Genomic DNA, 22,761 nt, shown 5'->3' on the forward strand with positions numbered 1-22,761 from the left:
CCCCACTGCGCAGGGTCCCGTGATGCCCAGCCATCGTTAAAGGACATTTATTCGTACACCACCTATACCGACAACCCCCCCCCTTTTAAAGTTTACAAATGCTTTCAAATCAAGCCTAAACCAGTTACTTTCAGATGGACATCTACATTCAATGTAAAATGAACAAAAGCCTAACGTGGTCTCTACACAGTTGTCACAGCAAGCAAGTGTTACTTTCATTATCTAATGTAAGATGTGGCAACTGGCTGCATTGTTGGAATGTGAAAGTTTGTCAAGTTCTTTTGCAGGGAACTAGTTGTCAGATATGGTGGTTCAAAGTCATTTACAGCAAAAAAACCTTTTAGCTTAGTTTCAGAAATTAAACTTTTTTTAGTTATTTTTTTTGCTGATCATACATTTCTCCCCAAAAAAATTCCCCCTTAATATGCATTAGTGCTTTTTACAGTTATCTTTTTTTTTTAACTCTTGGTAGCTGGCGGGGGGAAAGTGGAGTCATGATGTTTCCATTTGAGAGGAGGATGGTGAGAGTCATATGACAGAAGGCAGCTGAGGGTTGGCTAATACTGGTAGGTCACTATAAATCTTCCCTTTTGCGGGAAAACGCAGACGGAATCCAGACAAATTAAACGGGAATTAAACAATATTCAAAAATGTATTCAACTTAGTAGGAAATAAACAATGTTTTTAAAAAACTTATTAGAAAATGTGTCAGTGACTCGTATTTTCCTGCAACTGTTTGAAACTGCTCAGGAATGCTCCTGTCTGTGTCCGTTATTCCAGAGGAACATTTGGACGGGATATATTTTTTTCCCCAAACGTCCCCCTGTAATTATTTCTAGTTTTAGTTTTCATAAAATTGACAGTTAAGACTGAAACCTGGAGTTGTCTTTTTGCTAGGCGTGAAGATATTTCAATAAATCCAGCCGATAACAGGTTGCTACACTGAGTATTCCACCCTTTTCTCTCTCTCTCAAGTGTCTAAACCAAACCTTCTTTGGTGTGGTGTCGCAATAATGTTTGAATTGAGGAAGTGTGATCACAATAATTTGGTTATTTTAGTGATCCGCAGTACTTCCCAAATGCCCCCCCGGGCCTTCAGATGTAAGCTAAACAGTGCAGTTACACTTGAGATGCGTTTTAAAGGCTATGGATGAGAAATGTAATTTCTAAACGTTTAGGTCAGTTGTATGCTGCTTCGCAACCCCGCAGCAAGGGTTGCATTAAATGTGCGCAATATGTTTTACTGATGCATTATGGCAATATTCAATTCATACGCACAAAACAGAAACACAAGCATTCACTGTGAAAGTTGATACGTGTAGGCCATTCATATATAATAGTTCATGCGTAGCACTTCGTTCATTTTATCGAATCGGTTATTGTTTTCTTGCTCAACCGGTGAGCAACACCTGTCAAACTCAGACATTTCTCTCAAAACACAGGGATGTCAATTCGCACGGGACTAGTGTTATCAGAGGAGCTTGGAGTTCGCCCCCCCAAAAAACTGTAGGTTATTCAGACCGGAATTGTTACTCTCCTGCGGTAAAAATGACTGCCATGGCAGATTCGGACGGGATTTAAATAACAGAGGTGGTGTTTAGTGCTCGAGCACATAATTCCATTACTCGACCTCCACCCAGTAAAACTAATCGCGGGATGGGATACATTTTACCGGGCTGGTCATTTAGTTATGTGCACGAATACAATCCACATTCGTAATTTTAGTCCCGTCCGAATCTGCCATGGCAGTAATTTGTACTATTATCCCAGCTCTGACTCCCAGGTCCTCTGATAATACGTATATCGTGCGAGTCGTCATCCCAGTGTTTTGAGGGATATTACAGAGTTTAACAGATGCTGCACACAATTTGTGTAAAAACATTGGAACAAATGTATGCTTAAAACAAAGCGTTATGTCGGCAGCCTACAGATGAAAAGATGATCTGTTTTTGTCACATATCTAGTGCCTTACTTCTCTTTTTAAAAGGTGCCATACTTCTCTTTTAAAAGATGAAGTGGACGATATTGTGCCAATGAATTGCCAAATTAGTCAGTTACTTAAATGTCTGCATAGGTTACAGACAGTTCATTATTCTTATTGGTATACAGTATTATTTTGACTTTCTCCGAACGCCAATATTAGGCTATCACGAGACGAGACAAATATCTTCACGCCTAGAATAGCATCCAGGGTTTCCGTCATTGTGAATTAGGGAAAACCATTTTTATTCCACTTTTATTGAACCAGGTAGGCCAGTTGAGAACAAGTTCTCATTGACAACTGCGACCTGGCCCAAGATAAAGCAAAGCAGTGAGACACAAGCAACAACCAAAATGACAGGTACATGCTGGAGTAATAATGACATAATAATACTAGTCCCGGTGTGATTAGGGTTTAGGGTTAATATCTGGCAGAATGGTGTCATGATTATTTGGATCAATTCAGTGGCCGTTTCGTTTAACAAACTGCAGAGCACTACAGTAACACCGCTTACCAAACAGCGCTCTCTGATTGGTGCCTCGTACAGTGTTGCCATGTTCGCGGTTTTCCAGTCTTTGAAAAATATGTCACAGCGGAAAGTGTATGGGTTGCGGGTTTTGGGTTTATTTTTTAAGTTTCACCGCGGCCGCCATGTAATTTCTCTTCAAAATAAATATATACTACTGTTAGTTGCTTCTGACTGTCAGGCAGTGAGGCAGGCTGCTGCTGAGTGAGGGGCGAGGAGGGCCGAAGCGGTGCGTGTGTTGAGAGCATTACAGCTATTGGCTGAGTCATTTGAGCGAGAGGAGAGGGAACTGCACTTGGTCACGTTGTAACAACTTTTATCCAGTTGTAGGTAGGCTATTTTGATTTGTCATTATGGAGACACCTATTTCCATAAAACATATTAATACGCTAGAACTGATGCACATCAACAAATAATGGAGACAGAGCACTGGAAAATTACTTTGTGTGCACTGGAGCGCATTACTTACACTATCGTTCAAAAGTTTGGGGTAACTTAGAAATGTCCTTGTTTTTGAAAGAAAATAAAAAAAATTGTCCATTAAAATAACATCAAGTGGATCAGAAATACAGTGTAGACATTGTTAATGTTGTAAATGACTATTGTAGCTGGAAACGGCAGATTAAAAAAAAAATGGAATATCTACATAGGCTAAAGATGCCCATTGTCAGAAACCATCACTCCTGTGTTCCAATGGTAAGTTGTGTTAGCTAATCCAAGTTTATCATTTTAAAAGGCTAATTGATCATTAGAAAACACCTTTGCAATTATGTTAGCACAGCTGAAAACTGTTCTGATTAAATAAGCAATAAAACTGTCCTTCTTTACTAGTTGAGTATCTGAAGCACCTGCATTTGTGGGTTCAGGCTCAAAATGGCCAGAAACAAAGAATTTTCTTCTGAAACTCAGTCTATTCGTGTTCTGAGAAATGAAGGCTATTCCATGAGAGAAATTGCCAAGAAAGTGAAGATCTCGTACAACTCTGTCTACCACTCCCTTCACAGAACAGCACAAACTGGCTCTAACCAGAATAGAAAGAGGAGTGGGAGGCCCCGGGGCACAACTGAGCAGGAGGACAAGTACATTAGAGTGTCTAGTTTCAGAAACAGACACCTCACACGTCCTCAACTGGCAGCTTCATTAAATATTACCCACAAAACACCAGTCTCAACGTCAACAGTGAAGAGGCGACTCCGAGAGGCTAGCCTTCGAGGCAGAGTTCCTCTGTCCTGTGTCTGTGTTCATTTGCCCATCTTAATCTTTTCTTTTATTGGCCAGTCTGAGATATGGCTTTTTCTTTGCAACTCTGCCTAGAAGGCCAGCATCCTGGATTTGCCTCTTTACTGTTGACGTTGAGACTGGTGTTTTGCAGGTACTATTTATTGAAGCTGCCAGTTGAGGACTTGTGAGGCGTCTGTTTCTCAAACTAGACACTCTAATGTACTTGTCCTCTTGCTCAGTTGTGCACCGGGGCCCCTCACTCCTCTTTCTATCCTGGTTAAAGCCAGTTGGCGCTGTTCTGTGAAGGGAGAAGTACACAGCATTGTACGAATTGCGTCATGCGTAAGAACAGCCCTTAGCCGTGGTATATTGGCCATATACCATACTCCCTTGTGCCTTATTGCTTAATCATAGCAGTCAAACAAGTTCCATTGACATTCATTCATGGGAAACGATCTAGCGAGTTTAATTAGGGCAAATAATCTTTTCTCTTGCGACATATTCAAATACATCTCAATGTTTGTTTTTTATTTGTAGGAAAACCAAAATTTGTTTCTAATGTCGTTACTACAATCTGTCTTTTAATTGGCTCGATAACGTTATGGAAAAAGGGGTTTATTGTATAAATATGGCAGTTCCTCTCTGGGCTATTTTTCAGGCCTTTTGCGCAGAATTCGGGCTACAAACGTTAGCTAGACCTGGCAACCCTGGCCGCATGCACACTTGTACCTACCTACACACACAATGCAACTTTTCTTCAATTTTTTTTTTTCTTCCCAGACCTCAAAATTGGTCTCCTGATGTGGTTTAAGCATTGTTGTCGACTTTGAACGTCCATTGTTGTTTTGTATTTTGATTTAAACCGTGTAATTTTGAGAAAGAACTGAGAAAAACAGATTGTATAGGGCCCTACACTAGGAAGTTGAATGCAGCTGAGGGTTGGTCAATTCTAGCTAGCTGAGGCTTAGCCGACTCTAGCTAGCTGAGGCTTAGCCGATTCTAGCTAGCTGACTCTAGGCAGCCGAGGCTTAGCCGACTCTAGCTAGCTGAGGCTTAGCCGACTCTAGCTAGCTGAGGCTTAGCCAACTCTAGCTAGCTGAGGCTTAGCCGATTCTAGCTAGCTGACTCTAGGCAGCCGAGGCTTAGCCGACTCTAGGCAGCCGAGGCTTAGCCGATCTGTAAACAGCCCATCTATCTAGCTCATCCCCATACTGTATTTAAAAAAAATCTTGCTCCTTTGCTCCCCAGTATCTCTACTTGCACATTCATCTTCTGCACATCTACCATTCCAGTGTTTAATTGCTATATTGTAATTACTTCGCCACCATGGCCTATTTATTGCCTTAACTCCCTTATCTTACCTCATTTGCACTCACTGTATATAGACTTTTTGTTTTCTTTTTTCTACTGTATTATTGACTGTATGTTTTGTTTATTCCATGTGTAACTGTGTTGTTGTATGTGTCAAATTGCTGTGCTTTATCTTGGCCAGGTCGCAGTTGCAAATGAGAACTTGTTCTCAACTAGCCTACCTGGTTAAATAAAGGTGTTCTCAACTAGCTTACCTGGTTAAATAAAGGTGTTCTCAACTAGCTTACCTGGTTAAATAAATGTGTTCTCAACTAGCTTACCTGGTTAAATAAAGGTGTTCTCAACTAGCCTACCTGGTTAAATAAAGGTGTTCTCAACTAGCCTACCTGGTTAAATAAAGGTGTTCTCAACTGGCCTACCTGGTTAAATAAAGGTGTTCTCAACAGGCCTAATCGGTTAAATAAAGGTGTTCTCAACTAGCCTACCTGGTTAAATAAAGGTGTTCTCAACTAGCCTACCTGGTTAAATAAAGGTGTTCTCAACTAGCCTACCTGGTTAAATAAAGATGTTCTCAACTAGCCTACCTGGTTAAATAAAGGTGTTCTCAACTAGCCTACCTGGTTAAATAAAGGTGTTCTCAACTAGCCTACCTGGTTAAATAAAGGTGTTCTCAACTAGCCTACCTGGTTAAATAAAGGTGTTCTCAACTAGCCTACCTGGTTAAATAAAGGTGTTCTCAACTAGCCTACCTGGTTAAATAAAGGTGTTCTCAACTAGCCTACCTGGTTAAATAAAGGTGTTCTCAACTAGCCTACCTGGTTAAATAAAGGTGAAATAAAAACTATATATATATTTTTATTAAAATAATTTTTGTGTGGTGTGTGTGTGTGTTGTGTGTGTTGTGTGTGTGTGTGTGGTGTGTGGTGTGTGTGTGTGTGTGGTGTCTGGTACTGTGACAGCAGAAAATAAAACAATATATTCTCTCTCCCTCATTTCCTTCCCATTCTCTCCTTCTCTCTAAGCTGGTCAGGACTGTAACCATGCCCATGTTACCTGTAGTGCCTGAAGTCCAGAGTCATGTGCTGGCTGAGTTTGACTGTCTGGACCCCCTGCTCTCTGCACTCCGCCTGGACTCTGGCAGGCTTAAGGTAGGTCACGCATGCACGTTATTATTAGCTGAGAAAAGTTTAGAGGTTTGACTCCAAATATTCAATTGATTTGTTGAAGGAAGAGATATCAAGTGGATTGTAAAGGTTTTTATTTAAACTTTTATTTAAGTCAGTTAAGAACCACTTCTTATTTACAATGACAGCCTAACGCAACAGGGGCAGAACGACAGATTTTTACCTTGTCAGCTCGGGGATTCGACCAAGCAACCTTTCGGTTACTGGCCCAACGCTCTAACCACTAGGCTACCTGCCTCCCCTACCCTCTCACCACTAGGCTACCTGCCTCCCCTACCCTCTAACCACTAGGCTACCTGCCTCCCCTACCCTCTAACCACTAGGCTACCTGCCTCCCCTACCCTCTAACCACTAGGCTACCTGCCTCCCCTACCCTCTAACCACTAGGCTACCTGCCTCCCCTACCCTCTAACCACTAGGCTACCTGCCTCCCCTACCCTCTAACCACTAGGCTACCTGCCTCCCCTACCCTCTAACCACTAGGCTACCTGCCTCCCCTACCCTCTAACCACTAGGCTACCTGCCTCCCCTACCCTCTAACCACTAGGCTACCTGCCTCCCCTACCCTCTAACCACTAGGCTACCTGCCTCCCCTACCCTCTAACCACTAGGCTACCTGCCTCCCCTACTGTATTGAATTTAAAAAATACAAATATTTTCCAGCTCCTGTGAATAGTTTGTTTTAGTCAGATTAATCAGTCTGTAATACACAATTGATATATACAGCCTGGCACGTTGGAGTGCAAAATCGTGTAAATCTTCGTTACAAACCAGAATGTTGAAGTTACATTTAAACTTCTTCTACTGGTTGTATGTGTGCTTTGTCCTTCAGCTGTTTGAAATTTGAGAAAAAATATGTAGAAATATGTTTGTATTTACGATCTTCTGACACATGCGATGTAAACGGTAGCAGACAGCACGATATGTAAACGGTAGCAGACAGCACGATATGTAAACGGTAGCAGACAGCACGATATGTAAACGGTAGCAGACAGCACGATATGTAAACGGTAGCAGACAGCACGATATGTAAACGGTAACAGACAGCACGATATGTAAACGGTAACAGACAGCACGATATGTAAACGGTAGCAGACAGCACGATATGTAAACGGTAGCAGACAGCACGATATGTAAACGGTAGCAGACAGCACGATATGTAAACGGTAGCAGACAGCACGATATGTAAACGGTAGCAGACAGCACGATATGTAAACGGTAGCAGACAGCACGATATGTAAACGGTAGCACGATATGTAAACGGTAGCAGACAGCACGATATGTAAACGGTAGCAGACAGCACGATATGTAAACGGTAGCAGACAGCACGATATGTAAACGGTAGCAGACAGCACGATATGTAAACGGTAGCAGACAGCACGATATGTAAACGGTAGCAGACAGCACGATATGTAAACGGTAGCAGACAGCACGATATGTAAACGGTAGCAGACAGCACGATATGTAAACGGTAGCAGACAGCACGATATGTAAACGGTAGCAGACAGCACGATATGTAAACGGTAGCAGACAGCACGATATGTAAACGGTAGCAGACAGTGCGATATGTAAACGGTAGCAGACAGCACGATATGTAAACGGTAGCACATTGTAACCCAACATTCAGCTGGCAGTGGCAAACCTACCAGCTCTCTAGATAGTTGGGGAAACCATACCTTCCTGTGGATATGTAGTCTCAAATTTCGAGCAGCTGGAAGACAAACTGCAACTGGACAACTGGTAGAATAAGTTTAAATGTAATTTTTTTCCCCCTCAACATTCTGACTTGTGAGGAGCATTTGTGTATATGGTTTGTCCAATGCCAATAACTTCCCATTCATTTTTGTCCATTTCAGGGGGGAGTTCCCTTACACAGTTTTACACTCCCAATGTGTCAGGCTATGTATATATCAATGCATTGTTTATTGAAGCCTGATTTAATCAGACTGTGTTTTGAACAGCCTCTCTTTTCTTGTCTGTCAGTGCACCTCCCTGGCTGTATCGAGGAAGTGGCTAGCTTTGGGAACGTCAGCTGGAGGGCTGCACCTCATCCAGAGGGAAGGATGGAAGCAGAGGCTCATCCTCACACACAAGGTAGCGTATATAATGTTGTCGTCTATTTCCTGGTAATAAAATAAAATAATAAACGGATTGACAGGACATACAACCTGTTTGTTGTTATTAGATAGATACTGTACATGCTCCTGTTTTTAATAACATTGCACAAGCGATCCAGAACAGCACATCTCCTGTTTCTGTAGCTTGAGGCAGCTTGATGTACAGTACACCCCCTGGACAGGACGCTAGTCTATCTCCTGTTTCTGTAGCTTGAGGCAGCTTGATGTACCAGTACACCCCCTGGACAGGACGCTAGTCTATCTCCTGTTTCTGTAGCTTGAGGCAGCTTGATGTACCAGTACACCCCCTGGACAGGACACTAGTCTATCTCCTGTTTCTGTAGTGAGACAGACAGCTCGATGTACCATTACACCCCTGGACAGGACGCTAGTCTATCTCCTGTTTCTGTAGCTTGAGGCAGACAGCTTGATGTACCAGTACACCCCCTGGACAGGACACTAGTCTATCTCCTGTTTCTGTAGTGAGACAGACAGCTCGATGTACCAGTACACCCCCTGGACAGGACGCTAGTCTATCTCCTGTTTCTGTAGCTTGAGGCAGACAGCTCGATGTACCAGTACACCCCCTGGACAGGACACTAGTCTATCTCTTGTTTCTGTAGTGAGACAGACAGCTCGATGTACATTACACCCCCTGGACAGGACGCTAGTCTATCTCCTGTTTCTGTAGCTTGAGGCAGACAGCTTGATGTACCAGTACACCCCCTGGACAGGACACTAGTCTATCTCCTGTTTCTGTAGTGAGACAGACAGCTCGATGTACCAGTACACCCCCTGGACAGGACACTAGTCTATCTCCTGTTTCTGTAGCTTGAGGCAGCTTGATGTACAGTACACCCCTAGACAGGACGCCTGTCTATCTCCTGTTTCTGTAGTGTGAGGCAGCTTGATGTACAGTACACCCCCTGGACAGGACACTAGTCTATCGCAGGGCCTTACCCTCAATCCGAGTGCCAGGTCCCATTTTTACGGTCTTTTGGTTTGACTCGGCCAGGGATCAATAAGTGTCCTATTTCTTCTGTCTCAGGAGGGATCTATCACTCAGGTGTCGTGTTGTCCACACGATGAGGACTTTATTGCTGTGGCAACAAGGTAAAAATGTTTTTTTTAAATAACTCAAAAGCATAGAAATGAATTTGAAGTTCACATGTTTACTCACTTCAGTGACTTCAACTTCTTCAATAAGTAAGTGTCAGGCTTTTTCAGTTTGCTTTCTTGTCTGTCTGCCTCCCAGTCTGCCTCTCTCTCTGTCTTTCTCTGTCTCTCTCTGTCTCTCTCTGTCTCTCTCTGTCTTTCTCTGCATGTTGTAGGTCATTACCTGGTTGGAGCTAAACTAGGGGTACATTTGGGATGAAAGGTTTTCTCTCTCTCTATGTCTCAGTCAGGGCCTGGTGGTAGTCTAGGTGTTAATACTATACTACTGTCTCTTGTCCTCTAGTCAGGGTCTGGTGGTGATCTGTCTGTCCTCTCTCAGTCAGGGCCTGGTGGTAGTCTGTCTCTCTGTCCTTCCTTCCTTCCTTCCTTCCTTCCTTCCTTCCTTCCTTCCTTCCTTCCTTCCTTCCTTCCTTCCTTCCTTCCTTCTTTCCTCTCTGTCAGGGCCTGGTGGTGATTTGTCTGTCTGTCCTGTCTGTCCTGTCTGTCCTGTCTGTCCTCTCTCAGTCAGGGCCTGATGGTGATTTGTCTGTCCTCTCTCAGTCAGGGCCTGGTGGTGATTTGTCTGTCTGCCCTCTCTTGGTCAGGGCCTGGTGGTGATTTGTCTGTCTGCCCTCTCTCGGTCAGGGCCTGGTGGTGATTTGTCTGTCTGCCCTCTCTCGGTCAGGGCCTGGTGGTGATTTGTCTGTCTGCCCTCTCTCGGTCAGGGCCTGGTGGTGATTTGTCTGTCTGCCCTCTCTCGGTCAGGGCCTGGTGGTGATTTGTCTGTCTGTCTGTCCTCTCTCAGTCAGGGCCTGGTGGTGATTTGTCTGTCTGCCCTCTCTCGGTCAGGGCCTGGTGGTGATTTGTCTGTCTGCCCTCTCTCGGTCAGGGCCTGGTGGTGATTTGTCTGTCTGCCCTCTCTCGGTCAGGGCCTGGTGGTGATTTCTGTCTGTCTGTCTGTCTGTCTGTCTGTCTGTCTGTCTGTCTGTCTGTCTGTCTGTCTGTCTGTCTGTCTGTCTGTCTGTCCTCTCTCAGTCAGGGCCTGGTGGTGATCTGTCTGTCTGTCCTCTCTCAGTCAGGGCCTGGTGGTAGTGTGGGAGCTTCAACTTGAGCGTCGTGGCAGACCAGAGAGGGTTAGTGTTTCCTGGGAACACCGTGGCCAGACGCTCACCTCTCTCTGCTGGGACACCGCAGCCCTCAGGGTGTTTGCTGGGGACAAGGGGGGCAAGGTGTCCTTCCTCCGCGCTGGATCCTCCAAACTCGGAAAGGTAGTGGGAAACTAACCGTTGGGTTTTATTTTGGGCAGGTGAAAGATATATTAGCCTGGTCCCATCTCTATTTGTGCTGTCATGCCAACTCCTATGGTCTTTGTCGTGCCAAATGTCTGGCATGAGAACACTGGTAATGGTTGGCTGTTCAGCAAATCTGGCACCAAGCTAGGAATAGCTACTGCACTTAATGAATTGATTATCAGGTACAGTTTTTGTTTCCCTTCCCCATACCTTGATCTATTACAATCTCCATCTTACGTATCTAGTCTAGTCACATGATCCCTTGTTCTGTGTTGTCCAGGGCTCAGCGTTTGTGATCTTCCCCGTCCAGACCATCACTACTGTGGATTCCAGGGTGGTTCAGCTGGGTTATCTGGACGGACGACTGCTTGTGTCCTCTCTCAGCCGCTGCTACCTCTGTGACACGGAGAGGTGAGTGTGGGGATATAACTGGGGGCAGTAGGCCGCCCAGATGTTACAGAAGTGTCGTGGAAACATAGAAGAAGATATTTTTTTATATTATATATTTAATATTTTAAAAAGAAAAAAAAAAATATATATATATATAATATTAACATTTTAATATTAGTGAGTAATATTATCTGGTAAATGTCTCAAGTTTGGTCTATAAGGTTAAAGGTACCACCCAGTTCCTCACCTCACGATCCACAGGGAGAAGTTCTGGCGTGTCGGTAACAAGGAGCGTGACGGAGAATACGGAGCGTGTTTCTTCCCTCTGAGTCGCGGCGTGACCGCTGGTCAACCTCCTCTGCTGTACTGTGCCAGGCCTGGGTCTAGAGTCTGGGAGGCCAGCTTCAGTGGAGATGTCCTCAGCACGCACCAGTTTAAACAGCTGCTGGCCGTACCACCTGCACCTCTCATTAGCTACAGGTGTGTGTGCAGTGGCCTTCAGGAAGTGTTCATACCCTTTTTGACTTATTCTACATTTTGTTGTGTTACAGCCTGAATTCAAAATGGATTGAATAGTTTTTATTTTATTTTTTACCCATCGACACACAGTATCACATAATGACAAAGTGAAAACATTTTGTTTTATTATTTATTAAAAATGAAATCCAGATATCTAATTTACATAAGTATTCACACCCCTGAGTCAATAATACTTCATAGAACCACCTTTTTGGTGGCTATTTACAGCTGTGAGTCTTTCTGGATAAGTCAAAGAGTTTTCCACACTGCAAGATAGGCACTTTATTCATTTTTTTTAAAATTCATCAAGTTGGTTGTTGATCCTTGCTCGTCAGCCATTTTCAAGTCTTGTCATAGATTTTCAAGACAATTTTTTAAAGTCCAAAACTGTAACTAGGCCACTCAGAAACATTCAATGTCGTCTTGGTAAGCAACTCCACTTGTTTTTACCCAATAGGTTCCCTTCTTTGTGAGGAATTGGAAAACCTCCCTGGGCTTTGTGGTGGAATATGTGTTTGAAATTCACTGCTTGACTGTGGGACCTTAGAGATAATTGTATGTGTGGGTTACAGAGAGTTACAACACTGTTAATGCACACAGAGTGAGTCCATGCAACTTATTATGTGACTTGTTCTCCACATTGTTACTCCTGAACTTATTCAGGCTCATTACCATAACAAAGAGGATACTTATTGACTCAAGACATTTCTACTCCTGAACTTATTCAGGCTCATTACCACAACAAAGAGGATACTTATTGGCTCAAGACATTTCTACTCCTGAACTTATTCAGGCTTACCATAACAAAGAGGATACTTATTGACTCAAGACATTTCTACTCCTGAACTTATTCAGGCTTACCATAACAAAGAGGATACTTATTGACTCAAGACATTTCTACTCCTGAACTTATTCAGGCGTACCATAACAAAGAGGATACTTATTGGCTCAAGACATTTCTACTCCTGAACTTATTCAGGCTTACCATAACAAAGAGGATACTTATTGACTCAAGACATTTCTACTCCTGAACTTATTCAGGCTTACCATAACAAAGAGGATACTTATTGACTCAAGACATTCCTACTCCTGAACTTATTCAGGCTTACCATAACAAAGAGGATACTTATTGACTCAAGACATTTCTACTCCTGAACTTATTCAGGCTCATTACCATAACAAAGAGGATACTTATTGGCTCAAGACATTTCTACTCCTGAACTTATTCAGGCTCATTACCATAACAAAGAGGATACTTATTGACTCTAGACATTTCTACTCCTGAACTTATTCAGGCTTACCATAACAAAGAGGATACTTATTGACTCAAGACATTTCTTTAAACATAATTCCACTTTGACATTATTGGGGTATTGTGTGTAGATCAGTGACCCAAAAATATATTTTTTAAATTTGCGCTGTAACAACTGTTTGTGTGTGTGTGTAAACTTCTAGGTCCTAGAATCTAGGGGGATTGACTCATTGTAAGCTAATATATACAGTACCAGGGTTTTTCTTTGTTTACTATTTTCTACGTCGTAGAATAATTGTGAATACTTCAAAACTATGAAATGACACAGATAATCATGTGGTAACCAAAAATAGTGTGAAACAAATCTAAATATATTTGAGATTCTTCAAATAGCCACCCTTTACCTTGATGACAGCTTTGAAAACTCTTGGAATTCTCTCAACCAGCTTCATGAGGTAGTTACCTGGAATGCATTTCAATTAACAGTTAAAAATTATTTGACCAAGATGGAGGGTGATGGTGTGCTGCATCAGATGCCCTGGCCTCCACAATCCCCCGACCTCAACCCAATTGAGATGGTTTGGGATGAGTCGGACCGCAGAGTAAAGGAAAAGCAGCCAACAAGTGCTCGGCATATGTGGGAACTCCTTCAAGACTGTAGGAAAAGCATTCCAGGTGATGCTGGTTGAGAGAATGCCAAGAGTGTGCAAAGGTGGCTATTTTGAAGAATCTCAAATATATAACACTTTTTTTTGGTTACTGTGTGTTATTTCATAGTTTTGATGTCTTCACTATTATTCTACGATGTAGAAAATAGTAAAAAAAATAAAGAAAAATCCTTGAATGAGTAGGTGTTCTATAACTTTTGGCCAAATAGCTAGCATTTCGGTAGCACGACTGGGTAAGATGCTTCAGGAGGGCGGTCACGTGTTTACGAGGCAGAGGTCCTGGGTTCGAGCCTCTGTATGAGCAGAAGGAAGCTGTACTCACTTTAAGCCGCGGGACGTCCTTTACACTAATACTGTTTTTTGTTGTTGTTTATCCGCAGAAGTGAGCCCCATTACAACCGAGCCCAGAAGAGTTCCCAGTCCATAGCCTTCCCCAGACTGTTATACTTTGGGGATCAGAACCTGCTGACGTGGACAGACTCTGCTATCTATGTCTTCACTCCTCAGAGTGGCCAGGTACTGCTGTGGACCGAGGTCAAAGGTTAGTAGCAGTAGCTTTAGGTAGTAGTTCAGCATTCTCCAGTAACAACAAACTAACTACACTGAACAAAATATATAAACACAACAGGTAAAGGGGTTGTTCCCATGTTTCATGAGCTGAAATAAAAGATCCCAGAAATGTTCTATACATACAAAAAAATCGTATTTTTCTCAAATGTTGCGCACAAATTTTGCTTTCATCTCTTAGTGAGCATTTCTCCTTTGCCCAGATAGGTGTGGCATATCAAGAAGCTGATTAAACAGCATGATCACAGGTGCACCTTGTGCTGGGGATAATAAAAGACCACTCTAAAATGTGCAGGTTTTGTCACACAACACAATGCCACAGATGTCTGAAGTTTTGAGGGAGCGTGTAATTGGCATGTTGACTGTAGGAATGTCCACTGCTTCCTCCCCTATGGGATCGTCGGGGGAGGAGTCTCGGTCTCATCCGTTCCTCTGTCACCTGACACCTGACACGTGACCACCTGTTCACCTTCACTGTCAGTCATCCTACCTGTCCAGCTACCCACATAGATTCCACTAATCTTTCAATGTGTAATGGCTATTTCTGTCTGTAATAAAGCCCCATTGTGGTGAAAAACTCATTCTGATTGGCTGGGCACCCCTGCCAAGTCATGTGGAATCTATAGTTTAGACATTTTTTGCATGTTGCGTTTTTATAATTTTGTTCAGTGTAGATGTTGTATTTGAGTGTACATTTCAGATCTGTGACTATTTATGTCTCCTAGCTGTTTCTAGATGTTTCTCCACTACCCTTCGGTTAAAAAGCCCCAAAAATATTAATTTAATGTTCTGAAAAGAAAATGGACACTCAATTCTTTTTCTTTTTTTTTTGTCTTCTCCAGACGTGGTTGAGATAGCGGTGTACCGCAACGAGCTGTTCTGTCTCCATGGTGACGGCCGCATGTCCCACCTCTCGCTGTTGTCTGTGGAGCGGTGTGTCGACAGGTTGCTACGCAGGGAGGCGTGGTCTCTAGCGGCCACGGTCTGTGTGATGTTTCAGCATGCGATCGCCCCCAGCAGGGTGAGACTCGTATTACTGCAGGTTTTTCACCCCAAACCCTGTCCTCTAAGTCCTCTCAGGGCGTTTTGAGCTGTAGTTCCAATCAGACTTTTTTTGTATTTGTTTCTTCTCATTTGGTTCAGTTGGTTTCACAATGCCAAATGTCAAACTAACAAAAAGTTCCTAAACAAAACCACATATCCATGCAAGCATTTCTTTATTGAACAAAAATAGCCACTCTCAGGGCCGGCCCGCCCATTAGGCAGAATTAGGCCTTGGTCTACCCCTCATAGACTCTAACTTCTTTAGCACATATTGACGATAGTATCTTCCTTACAGAGGGTTTTTGTTAAGAGCCCCGACACTCGGTCTGAAACGTTGACACGCATCGCTAGCGGTCGTGTTTTGGAAACGGGGACTATATCTTTCACATCAGCCAGGAAATAATACAAATTAAAGGTTAAATTGATACACATCTGAGGGCTTGTGTTTCCTACACGGCCATATCTTCATGTTATAGTGTTTACTGACAGACGGAAGACAGAGGAGAACACCTGGGATAATTATCTAATCTAATGTCCTCTGAACACCTGGGATAATTATCTAATCTAACGTCCTCTGAACACCTGGGATAATTATCTAAAACACCTGGGATAATTATCTAATCTAACGTCCTCTGAACACCTGGGATAATTATCTAATCTAACGTCCTCTGAACACCTGGGATAATGATCTAATCTAACGTCCTCTGAACACCTGGGATAATTATCTAATCTAACGTCCTCTGAACAGCTGGGATAATTATCTAATCTAATGTCCTCTGAACACCTGGGATAATTATCTAATCTAACGTCCTCTGAACAGCTGGGATAATTATCTAATCTAATGTCCTCTGAACACCTGGGATAATTATCTAATCTAATGTCCTCTGAACACCTGGGATAATTATCTAATCTAACGTCCTCTGAACACCTGGGATAATTATCTAATCTAACGTCCTCTGAACACCTGGGATAATGATCTAATCTAACGTCCTCTGAACACCTGGGATAATTATCTAATCTAACGTCCTCTGAACACCTGGGATAATGATCTAATCTAACGTCCTCTGAACACCTGGGATAATGATCTAATCTAACGTCCTCTGAACACCTGGGATAATTATCTAATCTAACGTCCTCTGAACACCTGGGATAATTATCTAATCTAACGTCCTCTGAACACCTGTGATAATTATCTAATCTAACGTCCTCTGAACACCTGGGATAATTATCTAATCTAACGTCCTCTGAACACCTGGGATAATGATCTAATCTAACGTCCTCTGAACACCTGGGATAATTATCTAATCTAACGTCCTCTGAACACCTGGGATAATTATCTAATCTAACGTCCTCTGAACACCTGGGATAATTATCTAATCTAACGTCCTCTGAACACCTGGGATAATTATCTAATCTAATGTCCTTTGAACACCTGGGATAATTATCTAATCTAACGTCCTCTGAACACCTGGGATAATTATCTAATCTAACGTCCTCTGAACACCTGGGATAATTATCTAATCTAACGTCCTCTGAACACCTGGGATAATTATCTAATCTAACGTCCTCTGAACACCTGGGATAATGATCTAATCTAACGTCCTCTGAACACCTGGGATAATGATCTAATCTAACGTCCTCTGAACACCTGGGATAATGATCTAATCTAACGTCCTCTGAACACCTGTGTGTGAATTTAACTCAGGAAGTGTAGTTTAGTAGGATGGAGGCTCTATAGCTGTATGGGTCTGTAGTTTTACTGATGAAAAAGACATTACAGACAAGACTTTACAATTTACATACATTACATATTAATGTTTTTAAATGTATCTATCAGTTCCACATACATGTCAGGACACACACTCAACCAGTAGGTCACATGTCAGTACACACACTCAACCAGTAGGTCACATGTCAGTACACACACTCAACCAGTAGGTCACATGTCAGTACACACACTCAACCAGTAGGTCACATGTCAGTACATACACACACTCAACCAGTAGGTCACATGTCAGAACATACACTCAACCAGTAGGTCACATGGCAGTACACACACTCAACCAGTAGGTCACATGGCAATACATACACACACTCAACCAGTAGGTCACATGTCAGTACACACACTCAACCAGTAGGTCACATGTCAGTACACACACTCAACCAGTAGGTCACATGGCAATACATACACACACTCAACCAGTAGGTCACATGTCAGAACATACACACACTCAACCAGTAGGTCACATGTCAGTACACACACACACTCAACCAGTAGGTCACATGTCAGTACACACACACACTCAACCAGTAGGTCACATGTCAGTACACACACTCAACCAGTAGGTCACATGTCAGTACACACACTCAACCAGTAGGTCACATGGCAATACATACACAAACTCAACCAGTAGGTCACATGTCAGAACATACACACACTCAACCAGTAGGTCACATGTCAGTACACACACTCAACCAGTAGGTCACATGGCAATACATACACACACTCAACCAGTAGGTCACATGTCAGTACACACACACAACCAGTAGGTCACATGTCAGTACACACACTCAACCAGTAGGTCACATGGCAGTACATACACACACTCAACCAGTAGGTCACATGGCAGTACATACACACACTCAACCAGTAGGTCACATGGCAGTACACACACTCAACCAGTAGGTCACATGGCAGTACATACACACACTCAACCAGTAGGTCACATGGCAGTACATACACACACTCAACCAGTAGGTCACATGGCAGTACACACACTCAACCAGTAGGTCACATGTCAGTACACACACTCAACCAGTAGGTCACATGTCAGTACACACACTCAACCAGTAGGTCACATGTCAGTACATACACACAACCAGTAGGTCACATGTCAATACATACACACACTCAACCAGTAGGTCACATGGCAGTACACACACTCAACCAGTAGGTCACATGTCAGTACATACACACACTCAACCAGTAGGTCACATGTCAGTACATACATACACTCAACCAGTAGGTCACATGTCAGTACATACACACACTCAACCAGTAGGTCACATGTCAGTACACACACACAACCAGTAGGTCACATGTCAGTACACACACTCAACCAGTAGGTCACATGGCAGTACATACACACACTCAACCAGTAGGTCACATGGCAGTACATACACACACTCAACCAGTAGGTCACATGGCAGTACATACACACACTCAACCAGTAGGTCACATGGCAGTACATACACACACTCAACCAGTAGGTCACATGGCAGTACATACACACACTCAACCAGTAGGTCACATGGCAGTACATACACACACTCAACCAGTAGGTCACATGTCAGTACACACACTCAACCAGTAGGTCACATGTCAGTACACACACTCAACCAGTAGGTCACATGTCAGTACATACACACACTCAACCAGTAGGTCACATGTCAGTACATACACACACTCAACCAGTAGGTCACATGTCAGTACATATACACACTCAACCAGTAGGTCACATGTCAGTACATACACACACTCAACCAGTAGGTCAAATGTCAGTACATACACACACTCAACCAGTAGGTCACATGTCAGTACATACACACACTCAACCAGTAGGTCACATGTCAGTACATACACACACTCAACCAGTAGGTCACATGTCAGTACATACACACACTCAACCAGTAGGTCACATGTCAGTACATACACACACTCAACCAGTAGGTCACATGTCAGTACATACACACACTCAACCAGTAGGTCACATGTCAGTACATACACACACTCAACCAGTAGGTCACATGTCAGTACATACACACACTCAACCAGTAGGTCACATGTCAGTACATACACACACTCAACCAGTAGGTCACATGTCAGTACACACACACACTCAACCAGTAGGTCACATGGGGGAAAGGTGTTGTGCTGTGAGGTGTTGCTTTATTTGTTGTTTGAAACCAGGTTTGTTGTTTACTTGCGCTTTATAAGATGGACGGGAGTTCTATGCACTCATAGCTCTGTATAATACTGTATATAATATGTAAGGGAGTTCCATGCACTCATAGCTCTGTATAATACTGTATATGAGATGGAAGGGAGTTCCATGCACTCATGGCTCTGTTCTGGAGCTGGGGACTGTGAAAAGACCCCTGGTGGCATGTCTGGTGGAGTAGGTGTGTGTATCAGTGCTGTGTGTAAGTTGACTAGGTAAACCATTTGGGATGTCCAATACATTGTTTCTTATGAAAACAAGAAGTGACGCAGTCAGTCTCTCCTCGACTCTTAGCCAACAGAGACTGGCATGAATAGTATTAATATCAGCCCTCTGATTACAATGAAGAGCAAGACGTGCTGCTCTGTTCTGGGCCAGCTGCAGCTTAACTAGGTCTTTCCTTGCAACACTTGACCATATGACTGGACAATAATCAAGAGAAGATAAAACTAGAGACTGCAGGACTTGACCATATGACTGGACAATAATCAAGAGAAGATAAAACTAGAGCCTGCAGGACTTGACCACATGACTGGACAATAATCAAGAGAAGATAAAACTAGAGCCTGCAGGACTTGACCACATGACTGGACAATAATCAAGATTAGATAAAACTAGAGCCTGCAGGACTTGACCACATGACTGGACAATAATCAAGAGAAGATAAAACTAGAGCCTGCAGGACTTCACCATATGACTGGACAATAATCAAGATTAGATCAAACTAGAGCCTGCAGAACTTCACCATATGACTGGACAATAATCAAGATTAGATCAAACTAGAGCCTGCAGGACTTCACCATATGACTGGACAATAATCAAGATTAGATAAAACTAGAGCCTGCAGGACTTCACCATATGACTGGACAATAATCAAGATTAGATCAAACTAGAGCCTGCAGAACTTCACCATATGACTGGACAATAATCAAGATTAGATAAAACTAGAGCCTGCAGGACTTCACCATATGACTGGACAATAATCAAGATTAGATAAAACTAGAGCCTGCAGGACTTCACCATATGACTGGACAATAATCAAGATTAGATAAAACTAGAGCCTGCAGGACTTTACCATATGACTGGACAATAATCAAGATTAGATAAAACTAGAGCCTGCAGGACTTCACCATATGACTGGACAATAATCAAGATTAGATCAAACTAGAGCCTGCAGAACTTCACCATATGACTGGACAATAATCAAGATTAGATAAAACTAGAGCCTGCAGGACTTTACCATATGACTGGACAATAATCAAGATTAGATAAAACTAGAGCCTGCAGGACTTTACCATATGACTGGACAATAATCAAGAGAAGATAAAACTAGAGCCTGCAGGACTTGACCACATGACTGGACAATAATCAAGATTAGATAAAACTAGAGCCTGCAGGACTTGACCACATGACTGGACAATAATCAAGAGAAGATAAAACTAGAGACTGCAGGACTTGCTTTGTGGAGTGTGGTGTCAAAAAAGCAGAGCATCTCTTTATTATGGACAGACCTCTTCCCGTCTTTACAACCATTGAATCTATATATTTTGACAATGACAGTTTACAATCTAAGGTCATTTAGTCTCCTCAACTTGTTCAACAGCCACACCATTCATTACCAGATTCAGCTGAGCTCTAGAACTTAGGGAATGATTTGAATATCCTCCGTGCTCATCTGTTTACCGTTCCCAGGCCAGGAAGTCGATTCCCATCGACCGACTGGATCACCTGAGGTCACAGCTCAGTGTGACCACCCACCTGGATCTGATTGGCCAGCTGGAGGAAGTGGTCGCCAAGCTGGAGCCTCTAGACTCCGCCTCCAGCAGTCGCAGGAGCAGCATCTCCTCTCATGTGAGTCTGCCTGGAGGTCCTGTTTGACCCTATCAGGACCCAGTAGTTCTGAACTATCAAAGGTAGTTGAAGAGACGTTATATTGGTATCTCACTATTTACAATATGTTCAGTGTATCTTAATTTGTATTGTGTCTACATAAAGACGCTTTTATAACCCATACACAACACGGCAGGGTAGCCTAGTGGTTAGAGAGTTGGACTAGTAACCGAAAGGTTGCAAGTTCAAATCCCTGAGCTGACATGGTACAAATCTGTCTTTCTACCCCTGAACAGGCAGTTAACCCACTGTTCCTAGGCCGTCATCGAAAATAAGAATTTGTTCTTAACTGACTTGCCTGGTTAAATAAAGGTAAAATTAAAATAAAATAAAAAAAACATGCAGGTCCTGTTTGTCCCTATCAGGACCCAGTAGTTCTGAACTATTAAAGCATGCATACATAACAAGCAGTAGAGAACATAAGTCTTTATGTCCTCCTTATGAATGTGTAATGAAGTCAATCTATTCTTTATTCAGGAGAGCTTCAACGTCCTGGACTGTGGCATCTACCGTGTCATTAGCCGGCGAGGCAGCCAATCAGACGAGGAGACCAGCTCCCTGGTCAGCCAATCGATGCTTGAGGAGGAGCGGCTGAAGGAGTTTAGCTTTGTTCAGGAGGAGGAGGAGCAGCAGGGGGCGGAGCATGGTAAGAGACCGGTGAAAGGTTCAGTTTAATAACCCACCAATACCAGGAGGACGTTCTCTAATCAAACTGGGGGAGGGAGATACCAATGTTTTGTAGCCTTACGGTGGCGCGATTTCATTTTGTATGGGGAAGTCAAACGTGAAAGAAACTACTGTATAATAAACCTCTAATAGCATTACGGATCAGACCCTTTTTTTCAATGTCAGACTAAAATGACATACCCAAATCTAACTTCCGGTAGCTCAGAAAACTGAAGATGCGTATTCTTGATACTATTTGAAAGGAATCACTTTGAAGTTTGTGGAAATGTGTAATTAATGTAGGAGAATATAACACAATGGATCTGGTAAAAGATACAAACGCCTCCAACATCACATAAAACCTATGACAAATGCTTTTAACTAGTGGGATAATGGGCGAGGTGAGTGGTGCTGCGCTGTGATAAGCAGGTACGTTAAATATGTTGCTTGTCCATTCCCAGCATGCCTCTCTCCATGGTGCTGTTGGAGAGGCTCAATGTAGCACATATAAGCCTATGGTAGGAAGAATATAACACCATTTAGTTCTGGTAAAATATAATGCACACAAATTCAAACTGTAGAACCCAGTTCCGACCATTTTGAATATAAAAATGGATTTTAATAAAACAAAACTAAGCTATATTTTTATCTCCGGATGACAAATCAGAGCAAGATGACTGAATGTAAAGTACATTATTTACCTTCAGAGGTGAATATATCAAACCAGTTGCCGTGATATAAGTGTCTTGTTGTTGTGCCCTCTCCTCAAACAATAGCATGGCATTTTTTCTTACTGTAATTGCTACTGTAAATACAACACCGCCAGTTAGATTTACAATAATTTAAGCTTTCTGTCCATAGAAGTCTTTCCCAGAAAGTTGGCTGTTGTTTACAACGTCATTCGAGTCACGTGATCGCATATAGTCCCAGTTTAGGGACACCAATCCAGTAGTATCATCCTCTACACATTTACCACA

The 22,761-nt window shown here is 42.8% G+C and overlaps 1 protein-coding gene across 3 annotated transcripts in view; it reads left to right on the top strand.

Moving 5' to 3' along the window:
* Positions 1-22,761, top strand: part of hps5 (HPS5 biogenesis of lysosomal organelles complex 2 subunit 2) — a 55,803-nt gene that overhangs the window by 449 nt on the left and 32,593 nt on the right. For 2 of the 3 annotated variants that reach the window (XM_052480979.1, XM_052480977.1), the window contains exons 2-11: positions 6,062-6,187; positions 8,207-8,317; positions 9,389-9,453; positions 10,571-10,763; positions 11,068-11,198; positions 11,439-11,657; positions 13,997-14,157; positions 15,026-15,204; positions 20,921-21,079; positions 21,596-21,764. In XM_052480979.1, coding sequence (XP_052336939.1) covers positions 6,080-6,187; positions 8,207-8,317; positions 9,389-9,453; positions 10,571-10,763; positions 11,068-11,198; positions 11,439-11,657; positions 13,997-14,157; positions 15,026-15,204; positions 20,921-21,079; positions 21,596-21,764 — 1,495 coding nt within the window. In that variant the 5' untranslated portion in view covers positions 6,062-6,079. Of the gene's footprint in view, positions 1-453; positions 567-6,061; positions 6,188-8,206; positions 8,318-9,388; positions 9,454-10,570; positions 10,764-11,067; positions 11,199-11,438; positions 11,658-13,996; positions 14,158-15,025; positions 15,205-20,920; positions 21,080-21,595; positions 21,765-22,761 lie in introns of those variants that run through there. The other variant, XM_052480978.1, reaches the window with a different exon arrangement.

The sequence above is a fragment of the Oncorhynchus keta genome, chromosome 26, assembly GCF_023373465.1.
Source record: "Oncorhynchus keta strain PuntledgeMale-10-30-2019 chromosome 26, Oket_V2, whole genome shotgun sequence".
In the NCBI taxonomy this organism is placed as follows: domain Eukaryota; kingdom Metazoa; phylum Chordata; class Actinopteri; order Salmoniformes; family Salmonidae; genus Oncorhynchus; species Oncorhynchus keta.